The sequence below is a fragment of the Monodelphis domestica genome, chromosome 5 (assembly GCF_027887165.1).
Source record: "Monodelphis domestica isolate mMonDom1 chromosome 5, mMonDom1.pri, whole genome shotgun sequence".
Taxonomy (NCBI): Eukaryota; Metazoa; Chordata; class Mammalia; order Didelphimorphia; family Didelphidae; genus Monodelphis; species Monodelphis domestica.
Window position 1 is genome coordinate 38296734 of NC_077231.1, and position 11130 is coordinate 38307863.

At 42.1% G+C, this 11130-nt stretch overlaps 1 protein-coding gene across 1 annotated transcript; it reads left to right on the forward strand.

The window, feature by feature from the left end:
- The first annotated feature begins 2001 nt into the window (after positions 1-2001).
- On the forward strand, positions 2002-11130 carry ASB8 (ankyrin repeat and SOCS box containing 8). The gene is made up of 4 exons (XM_056798372.1): positions 2002-2237; positions 4037-4197; positions 6787-6891; positions 9259-11130. Exons 2-4 carry the CDS (start codon positions 4069-4071, stop codon positions 9889-9891), a joined length of 867 nt encoding a protein of 288 aa, XP_056654350.1. The 5' UTR covers positions 2002-2237; positions 4037-4068; the 3' UTR covers positions 9892-11130.

Sequence of the window (11130 nt, forward strand, 5' to 3'; positions counted from 1 at the left end):
CAAGCTTACACAATGAGGAGGGCGAAAAAGATACAGATAGGATTATCCAAACAAACACCCCCAAATCCAAACTACAACATAGGAAATGTTGTAGGAATAATGGATTAATAATAGAATAATAATATTCTAAGGAATAAATGGCATTTCTAATAATCACCAAACTAGTCAAATATTTATTGGTTGGAAGCTTGAAAAACAGACATAAGTCATAGATATTAAAAAAAAAAAGCAGATGTTCCTTTAACTAATATTACTATGACAACATTTATGTAATGTTTTAATGGTGAGGGTGAACCTTTTGGAGACTGAGTACTCAAACTGCAACCCCCATGTCACATATCAGCCCTCCACCCCCACCCCTACCTTATCCCAGACAGGAGAGGGAAGAAGAACTCCGATTGGACTGCTGGGCAAAGGGGCGGGTAATGTGAGAAAGATCTTCAGGTGTTCATGGAAAAGGGGAAGAGAGCAGCCCTTTCAGCATGCTCTGGCACATGTGCCATAGGTTCACTAACAGTTTTACTTGAAGGTAAAGGGGAGGAATGTAAAATCAACCTAGATGGTAGACAAGTCAGAATGTGAAAGGTTTTAAAGCTTAGGAGTTTTCATTTTATCCTAGATTTTAAAAGACATCATTGATGCATCTTGAGCAGAGAATTGACAGGGTCAGATCTGTGCTTTAAGAATATCCATTTGGCAACTGGAATTAGAAGGGAAGATTGGGAAGGACTATGACAAGGGGGGAGCTATTGCCCAAAGAAGAGACTAAGATGTTGAAAAGACTCAAAATCATGCCATACAATGACTGATTGAAGGAAATGGGCATGCTTGGTCCAGAGTAGAAAATATTAAGAGGGGATATGATAGTTGTCTTTAAATTTTGGTGGGCTATTCTGTGGAAGAGGGATTAGAATTGTTTTATTTCTCCCCAGAAGACAGAACTAGCAGTAATGTGTAGAAGTTGCAGACAGACAATTCAGAAGCACCAACCACCCTACAGGCAGAGATATAGAGAGAAGGATCAAGCATCTGGGAACCCTATATGTGGGGCTTTGCCATGGGCTTCACTCGGTAGGTGAGATAAAAAGAAAGGGGGAGGGGGGTGGGGGAGGATGCAGAAAAGTAGAACCTTCTCTCTCATTAGCCTTGGTTGTTTCAGTCTAACTTCTCAGCCCTGTTCCCAATCTAAATCACCTGTTCTCCAAGACTAGCTTTCCTCCACTCTAATTCCTTCCTGTTTTCCAGCATCATGGTCTGAGTGCTTGGCTCTTTCCCATCTGTTCTGGATCAGTAGCAGTTGGAATCTTAGCTTCTGACAGCTACCACAAAAGAAGTGGTTGTCCCTAGCCATATCTGAAACTCTAGACAGAGAATCTCAATGTACCTACAGCGACTCTTTCTCCCCACACTCCAGATGGCTACTAGTAAGTGACTTTCAATGCCAATTGAAAGTCAACGTGTGGTGGGCAGCTGGGTAGTTTGGTGGATTGAGCCAGGCCTGGAGATGGGAGGTCCTGGGTTCAAATTTTACCTCAGATACTTCCCAGCTATGTGACCCTGGGCAAGTCACTTAATCCCCATTGTCCAGCCCTTACCTCTCTTTTGCCTTGAAACCAACACACGGTATTGATTCTAGAAAGGAAGGTAAAGGCTTAAAAATAAACAAACACCCAGTATTCCTGGGGGTTGTAATCATAAGCTATAGTCTCTTGTACCAATGGAACATGACATCCAATGCATGGTCTCGGAAGCCTCTCGTTCACACTTCATTTTGCAGTTTAGGAAAAAATCTCTCTGCACCATGGCGGGGAGAGGCAGGGCGAGTACTGAATTGCCGTCCATTTTACTGATGAAGAAACTGAGGCTGGACTCACAGCAGTCACTATGAATGTAAATGTGGTGGGGGGGTGGAGGCTGGGAAGGCAGCAGAGGTCTCCCGATCCCCCCCCCGCCCCCGCCCCGCCCTCCGGGTTCTAGAACCAAGGCTCCAGCAGGGGTAGCTCGGCCAGAGTCACTAGCGAGAGCAGGAAAGCGGAGCTTAGGCTCCCGCGGGGGGGAAGGGCGGGCAGAGTGTGCGCAGGCGCCCTCCGCCGCCCGGTGACAGGCATGTGCGCAGGCCTGTCGCCACCCCTCCGTCCTCTGATCGTCCCAAGAGGAACGGCCTGCATCTGACAGCTTCTGCTTCCGGGTCAACGCTCGGGAGCCGCTTTCGGTCCCCATTACGACTCGGTGGTTAGGTAAGGCCTAGCTCCCGGTTCCGGGCAGCCACCGTCCTCCCCACTCACCTTGTCTCTGGTCAGGCGCGGAGGCCCGGCGCTTTGGCAGGGGGAGACTGAGGCGTCCCCCTCCTATGCCTGCGGGAGACCCCGGGAGGGAGGCCGTGGGTCAGGCGCCCCGCGGGGCAGCCTCCGTTCTGCCCCCCGCCTAGCAACAGGCCTTGGGTCCGGGGACCGCCCGCCGGGGGTTAGGAGCCGGTCGCGTCTCCTCGAAGCATCTGGCTTCCGGTGATGCTGCCCCGATGGCGGGGGGAGAGGGGGAACTGTGACCCCCAACTGGGTGACTAACGCCGGACCCGGCCTTGGGGAGGCGGCGGACTCCGCAGAGCCGTCGGCGTCTCCCCTGGAAACGTCGCTTCCAGTTTAGAAAAGAGCCTCGAGACTGGTTCTCTTTATCTCCTGCCTGTGGAAAACCCGGGGGCGGTCGGGGGCTGTCGGGGGCTTGCCTGGATCCGCAGAGTGCAATGAAGAACCACGCGGACCTCAGAGTCACCTCGCTCTGGGGTCTTGCTTGCGGGATCCTGGGGCTTCAGCCCGCAGAGACACCGACACACAGCGAGGCTGGGGCAGAGGCCGAGGCACAGGGGAGGGACTCTGCTTGCTACTATTTCTGCCTAAATGCCAGGGCGGCAAAGACTTTTTGAAGTTTTTTAAATGCTAGTTGAGAAAACAAAATAAAACTAGAAAAGAATTCTAAAATATGTATAGTAAATAAAAGCCTAATAGTACAGGATACAGTGGGGGTAGCTAGGTGGCTCAGTGCATTGAGATCTCAGACACTTCCCAGCTGTGTGTCCCAGGGCAAGTTAACCTCTATTGCCTAGCCCTTACCGCTCTTCTGCTTTAGACTGAATACATAGTATTGATTCTAAGAGAGAGGGTAATGGGCTTTTAAAATAACAATAATAATATAGGATAAACTTATTTCCCAGAGGAAACATAGGGAAGAATGTCTCCACTCAGTGGAATGTCTGAATTTTATAATATTTTAAAACAAACTACTGAGAAAGATGAATAAATAGATTATTTTTATAATATACAATATGTCATAAACATAATCCCAAATATGCTACTTATTTCAGACTTTCAACCTCAGTAATAATTAACTGCACTGACCAGTTATTTCAATGAAATAGAGACATCCTAGCTTGATGACTATGGGCAAGTTATTTAGCCTCAGGATGCCAGCCAACCTTAAGTTAGCAGATGAGTTGTTGATCTTTGTGGTAGAAGAGATTGTAATCAGGAGTTCCCATATGTGTAAAATCATAGAGCCAGGTACCACTACCCCCCCCCCAAAGGAAAACCAACCCTTCACTATCCCATATATACTCCAACCAATATGCTGTAAACAAAAACAAACAAACCACTGAATTCTAAAAACAAGTTGGCCTTGTTTTTAGAATCCTGCTCAAAAACCATCAATGGCTCCCTTTTGCTGTCAGGATAAAATATAACTTCCATCTTCATATCTATTTTAAACCAGTGGCCTGCCCATGGGGTCTCTACATTTGAAAAGCACTGGGCACTGGATGGGAGAATGGACAGCAGCATAGGATAACTAGGTCCAGGGTCCCCTTGCTTACTTAATGACTAATAATCTGATTGTTTCATTATGATTTAAAACAAATTTAACTTGACCTCCATCCAGGTTTATGAGAATTGTTGAGACATATGGTATATAAAATTGTGTTGGATACTAACACAGATATGGTGAAAGGTGATTGGTATTTTTAAAAGATTTTTTTTGTTTTATGCAGTTTGGAGCATGTGAACATATCCTGAGCCCTTGATGAGTTCCAGTATGTGGTATATTATGCAGAGCATTCAGAGCAAATACTCTCTTTCAGAGCGCTTAATTCGAACAATTGCTGCCATACGTTCCTTTCCCCATGATAACGTAGAGGACCTGATCAGAGGGGTGAGTGTTCTGCTGCTTCTGTGAGAAACCACCCTGGGGTTAAATGGGACAGTTCCCAAGGGACTATGTTACAAACCTGAAGCATCAGCTACACAGAATTTCCATTACCTCTCAAGAGATAATAATAACCTGTTGATCATATTTGTTCTTTGGTTCAGTTTTCCTTCCCTTCTTCCTTCCATCACTCTGTAGAAGTCTTTTTGTCATGAAATGTATTGAGTTCTAGATGACTAGTGGTCTTATCTTTATAAATTTATAAATAAAATATATAATTAAGATATCATGGAGAGGGGAGCTAGAAAGACTAGTTATTCTATATAAATGATTCTCAGTTATCACACTGATCTCTCCATACCTGGGATAGAATAATTAGAACTCCTTTAGAATTTCCTTTAAGTGATTTATACCTAGGCCTTTTTAAAAAAAATCAGGTGTTTTATTAAAGAGTTAATATGGGGGGGGGGGGGAAGGGGCAGCTGGGTAGCTCAGTGGGTTGAGAGCCAGGTCTAGAAACAGGAGGTCCTAGGTTCAGATCTGGCCTCAGACACTTCCCAGCTGTGTGACCCTGGACAAGTCACTTGACCCAATTGCCTAGCCCTTACCATTCTTCTGCCTTGGAACCAATACATAGTATTGACTCCAAGACAGAAGGTAAGTGTTTAAAACAAACAAAAAAAAAGAGTTAATATTGAACATAAATAAAATAGAGTGCTAAATCTGGAATCAGGAAGATCTAAGTTAAAATCTGGCCCTAATTGCTCATCTGTAAAATGGGGACACTGGAGAAGGAAATAGAAAACCACTATAGTGTCTTTGCCATGAAAACCCCAAAGTCCATGGAGTCAAACATGATTGAATTAAAATAGCAAAAATCCACTAAACAGATGGGACAAAATCCTGTATTTGGGGAGCTCTTTAACAGTGTAATTTCAGCATATAAAAAAATTATAGGGGGTAGCTCTGTGGATTGAGTGCCAGGCTAGAGATGGGAGGTTCTAGGTTCAAATCTGACCTCACACTTCCCAGCTATGTGACCCGGGGCAAGTCACTAACCCCCATTGCCTAGCCCTTACCACTCTTCTGCCTTAGAACATAGTATTGATTCTAAGGTAGAAGGTAATGGTTTAAAAAATAAAATGCCATCCTAAAAAAATTATAAATTTTCAGTCATTTTAAGTCTCCATCAAGATTCCTTTTCTATTCTCATTCTCCTTTCCTCTTACATGGTTTTAACTAATATTTATGCTGTGTTTCTAGTTCTTTATTATTATTATTATTATCATTTTGTTTTACTTCATTTGGGCCTTTGCACATTTCTTTGTATTCCTCATATTTGTGCATTATAGTATGTTATTGGCATTAATATACTACAGTTTATTTAATAATTCCTCAATTGTTGGACATTTAGGTTGATTCAAGTTTTTGGTAGGTTTTTGTATTCATTTGTAATGTGACTATGAAAATCTTCAGACAGTTCCTTTTTATGTTCTTTATGACACTTTCAGGTTATATTCTCAATAATACTGGATCAAAGAGTGATTATTTTTGTGTTATGTACCATTCAACTGCTCATATCTTCTGGGTGATATTCTAATTCTTAAAAAGAAAAACAGTATGACATTATACTTATGAAGTGATGATCATAAATCTCACATTTTAAAAAATGTCTGGCACCTGGCTATAAATTTTTGTGGGGCAAGTGTTGTAGGTACAATTTCTTGATTGTTACAGAATGTAACCAGCCCATTGCCATGGTAGTAATACATGGGACTTCAGCATCCTTGTGAACATGGCTCTGCAAAGAGAAGTGTGCAGTTAGTTCCAGTTTAGTAAAGAGCTCTCATGTTCTCATTGTGCTCTTCTGTTGAATCATCTTAATTTGGATTGTGGCTTATTTTTCTTTTTTTCAGATTTTGATCAGGAGCAGTACTGCTACACTTTAAAATTCCAGATTGGTACTGTCTCTTGAAGTAGCAGTGATGATACAGGATTTTTGTAAACAAAAAGTGGAAGTGAGGTATCATCCTACTCTTGTCAGGTGTAGCTATCTCTAAAACAGCATTGAAAAGGCAGGAGAGCTGTGAGTGACCTGGTTTCCTGGTCCCCAGGCTGTTAGCCTTATTGTCCTACTGCCTAGGCGCATAGTGGGATAGAAAAGTGTCTCAATAGTTCAGCTTTCTTCAACATAACAAATTCTGCTTAATCTAGCAAGGGCTCCACTCTTGGTACAAATAATAGGATTAAACCCTTGATAGTGTCCTCAAGGTGGTCTGAGAGTTAAGCTTCTTAATAAAGGCATTAGCATGATTCAAAAAGTTGGCCTTGCTTCTCCAGCTGTAGCATTATATTTCTTTAGTTTCCAGATGAAGAAGTTAGATTGATTGTATTGCATGGCTTGTCTGGTAAAAGCATCTTTCTGGTGCCCAGTCCTGAGTCTCTTTCCTGCCCATCTGACTTGCATTTTCAGAGCATGACAGCATAGGGGGATGGATTACCATTCTGACTTTCCTCAAAATAGCAGATTATCCCTCCTCTGATTAGGGCTGCTTATGCAAAACTAATGAAAGTTCTCTCTTTTTTTGCCTACAGGGAGCTGATGTAAATTGTACCCATGGCACACTGAAGCCACTGCACTGTGCCTGCATGGTATCAGATGCTGACTGTGTGGAGTTACTCTTGGAAAAAGGAGCTGAGGTAATTTTTTTGCTAATATAATTTATTTACAAATATCTCAGCCCCCTCCCTTCCCTTCCTGGCATCAACCAGCAAACAGATGTGTAGAAATAAATTGTGCTTCATGTTTCCATTTTTCAGTCCTGACATTTAAAAGCTATTCTTCAAGTATTAAATCTGTAGCTATGCATAATGTTCTCTTGGTTCTACTCATTTGTGGTTCATTATCCGATGTAGTTTTTTCCAAATATTTTAAAAATAAGCCTGGGTATCATTTCTTATGGTATAGTAGCATTCCATCACTATCATATACTGCAATTTGTTTAGCCATTCACTAATTGATGGACTTCCCCTTAATTTCCAGTTCTTTGCCATCACAGAGAGCTGCTGAAAATATTTTGGAACATAGAAATTCTTTTCCTTTTTTCCAGTTCTTCTTGGGAAACAGACCTAGCAATATACAGTTTTATGCCTCTCTGGGAATAATTCCATTTTGCACTCCAAAATGGTTGAATCAGTTCACAGGTCCATTAACAGTGTATGTGTCCCCCTTTCTCCACAATCTCTTCCAGCATTTGCCATTTTGCCCTTTTGTCATTTTAATCAGTCTGATGGCATAAGATGGTATCTCAAAATTATTTTGGTTTGCATTTCTCTAATCAGTAGTAATTTACAGAATTTTTCACATACCTAGATATCTTTATCCATAAACTATCTGTTTATATCTTTTGCCCATTTATTGATTGGGGACAACTCTCATTCTTTTAAATTTAAAAAAGTTCTCTATATATTTTAGATGTGAGATCTCTACCAGAGAGGATATCTATAAAAAAATTTTTCCCCAGTTTTCTACTTTCCAGTCATTTTTTAAAAAACCCTCATCTTCCACCTTAGAATCAATATTATGCATTTGTTCCAAGGCAGAAGAGTGGTAAATGCTAGGCAATGGAGGTTAAGTGACTTGCCCTGGGTTACACAGCTGGGAAGTGTCCGAGGCCAGGTTTGAACCCAGGACCTCCCATCTCTAGGCCTGACTCTCAATCCATTGAGCTACCCAGCTGCTCCCTCCAGTAATTTTTTATTAACAACCCATTCCAAGACTTTCCCCCTTATTAATTTGAGCTGTTGGTGGTGTTAAAGAGGAAAATTCTCTTTGCCTTTTTTGTTCCCAGTCTATCATTCTTTTTTCAATAAGTTTAAAACTTTTTTTTTTGCCTGTGGAATAAATCAGAGCTATAGGTAAAAGGATAGCCCTCAGCACCCAATCTTACATTGTCCTGCCTAGGGTTGGATCTGTCAGACTTAGCCTTCCAACATCAAATGACAACATAGATGTACATCTCTTGGGCAACCCCTTCCTGGGGATTTTGCCTTCTATGCTGTCATCTCCACCTCTGTGCTATTTTGAGTATTAGTCTCAAGCTTATTTTCCATCTGTCATGGCCAGTGCAAATTCAGAGCCAGTAGCAGGTTATTTTAAGGGAGCTGAATGACTTGTGGGTTAGGAGTGCAATCTATGAGTATAGAATGTAGAGTTTTGTCCAAATTAGTAATACTGTATGTTTCAGAGCCATCTCCTGATTGTTCTTAACAACAGAGCTCAGAAAGAACTAGGATAAAAAAGGTAATCCAAATTTTCTACCCTCTTTAAATTCATCTTCACCAATTCAGTTACCCATCACTGCTAAGTAGTAAAAGATGCATCCTCCTTTTTGTCTCACCCTATTGTGAAAGAGCAAATTAGTAGTAGCATAGTCAAAAGGAAAAACAATGGCAGAGCCCTGGACAAGTCAGAATAGATGAGGGTCCATGTTTTGAGCTCATTTTTCTGTAATTAACAACTGTCTTGGTGCTTCAGTTCTTTAAGTCTTTTGTCCTTTTTTAATGGGGAGCCTCTATTTTTTCTCCCTTTGGCAGCTTTAATTCTACTATGCCAGCTACTGGATCGTTAAGTGTTTAGGACTAAGGAATGTTTCTTTTTTTTTTCAGTCCCTGGAATCCTAACTATTTCTTCTTACTAAAGAAATATCAACCAGCCTCTCTTCTAACAGCTTTATGAGGGTACTGTGGAAACACTTCCCTTCACACCCAACTTCCCAAACTCATTTCCAGGGAACTTGAGACTCTTCTTATGGACATGAAACACATACTCACTTAATATTGGTAGTGCTAAGTAATCAATACCTTTTTCTATGGGCTTCCTTTGCCTTCCCATGCCTTTATGTGAATATACAAAGCAATTTTCCTCCCCCATATCTCTCATCTCCTTTGAAATGGCTTATAGACTTCTTTATGCAGCATAATAGATTACTGAGATGGTGGATGGATAAATAATTTGGATCTGCCTGAAAATCTGTACCCATAAATCTGTCCATATTTCTTTTACAGGTAAATGCTCTAGATGGCTACAACCGGACAGCTCTCCATTATGCAGCTGAGAAAGATGAAGCTTGTGTAGAAGTCCTTTTGGAATATGGTGCGAATCCTAATGCGCTGGATGGCAACAGAGATACCCCACTTCACTGGGCAGCCTTTAAGAATAATGCTGAATGCGTAAGGGCCCTCCTGGAGAGCGGTGCCTCCGTCAATGCCCTGGATTACAACAACGACACGCCACTTAGCTGGGCTGCCATGAAGGGAAACCTGGAGAGTGTTAGCATCCTCCTTGACTATGGTGCAGAGGTCAGGGTCACCAACTTAAAGGGCCAGACACCTATCTCTCGGTTAGTGGCTTTGCTGGTTAGGGGACTTGGAACAGAAAAAGAGGATTCTTGCTTTGAACTCCTCCACAGAGCTGTTGGACACTTCGAATTACGGAAAAATGGCACGATGCCTGGGGAGGTAGCCAGAGACCAGCAACTGTGTGAAAAACTGACTTTGCTGTGCTCAGCCCCAGGAACCCTAAAGACATTGTCTCGATACGCTGTTCGACATAGCCTGGGACTCCAGTATCTGCCAGATGCAGTCAAGGGCCTGCCACTGCCAGCATCTTTGAAGGAATACCTGTTACTTGTGGAATAACTGAGGAAGAGCTTGGGCCATCACGCAGCTATTCTACATGAGGTTTGCCCTGCAGACCTGGCTCTCCTGTTCTATCACGGGGAAATGGATACAAACAGCTCATGTTTGGTGCATAGATTTTGAAGCAACATATCACAGCAATAACACCCTTGCCACCTCCCCTCTAAGCCAAACAACAACAAAAAAAATCCCATGCTTTTTTGTTTGCAGAAACTGTGTGTATTGCTTACTCAGCTTTTGACATTGCACCTTCTAAAAGGAAAGTCTCCATGTTCTCTTGTTTAGGAGACATAGCTGGAGCCAGTCACACAGCTGAATTTCTTTAGGAAAATTAAATGTATTTAAATAGTGTGTGTGATCTCCCTGCAGAGATGTTTGATTACTGAAAACCCTTTCGAAACTTTTTAATTGGTCTTTGGAGATATTCAGGGAAATAACAGTCGAGATAATACTGTCCACAATCCAAAGAAGAAAATATAACACGGCTTAAATAGTGCAAGTTAGTAATCACTTAACTGAATGACATTAGCATTGCCTTGCAATTGGGGGGGAAACGTTCCTTTGTTTCCCGTTCTAAGAACCAAGCTGTCCCTGTTTTCCCTGTGGTCCAGCAGAATTAATTTAGTTGCTCTCCAGTGTAGAGAAAAGAGTTCTCTCTGCAGACCTCCATCATCCCTTTCCTTTAGACCTTTTGGTGTCTGATTCCAGGAGGAATGCGTGGAAGCTAGGTTGCTTTCTTCCAGAGTCAAGTTCATAGTCTCTGTATAGAACACTCTACTAAATGTTTAGAATTATTACTTAAGTTGTGCTTTGTATCGACATTTTGGTCATTTCAGGCTGTGTCTGTGTATGTGTTGCTAGTGGGGAGATACTGTATAGAAAAGAACTACAGACCTAGAAAAGTGTGGTTTGGGTCAACAGGACTTTCCATTTCCACATTCCTAAACTTTGAATCAAGTTGTCATTCATCCTTCTGAGAAGCCGTAATCTGAGGAATATTTGACTAAAACAAAAAACTATGTTGGGTGGGAGAGGAAAGGGCAGGGATGGGAGGAAACCATATGCAAAATGGGAAGGAATCTGTTGAAGTAACTGAGGAGAAAGACGGAGTGACATACTGAAGAGAAGCAAACTGGGTTCAGAGACTTCTACACATACTGGTTTTGTGTTACTAGAAGCCCTTTCACGGAGTACCCCAGTTCCCTTAAGACTATGTATAAAGTACAGAACAGATGCCAA

Excerpts from the sequence above, each read along its gene's own strand:
- ASB8 (XM_056798372.1), top strand. The coding sequence starts at position 4,069 with ATGAGTTCCAGTATGTGGTATATTATGCAGAGCATTCAGAGCAAATAC. Across the intron at positions 4,198-6,786 it reads TAGAGGACCTGATCAGAGGG|GGAGCTGATGTAAATTGTAC; the intron begins GTGAGTGTTCTG and ends TTTTGCCTACAG. Across the intron at positions 6,892-9,258 it reads TCTTGGAAAAAGGAGCTGAG|GTAAATGCTCTAGATGGCTA; the intron begins GTAATTTTTTTG and ends TTTCTTTTACAG.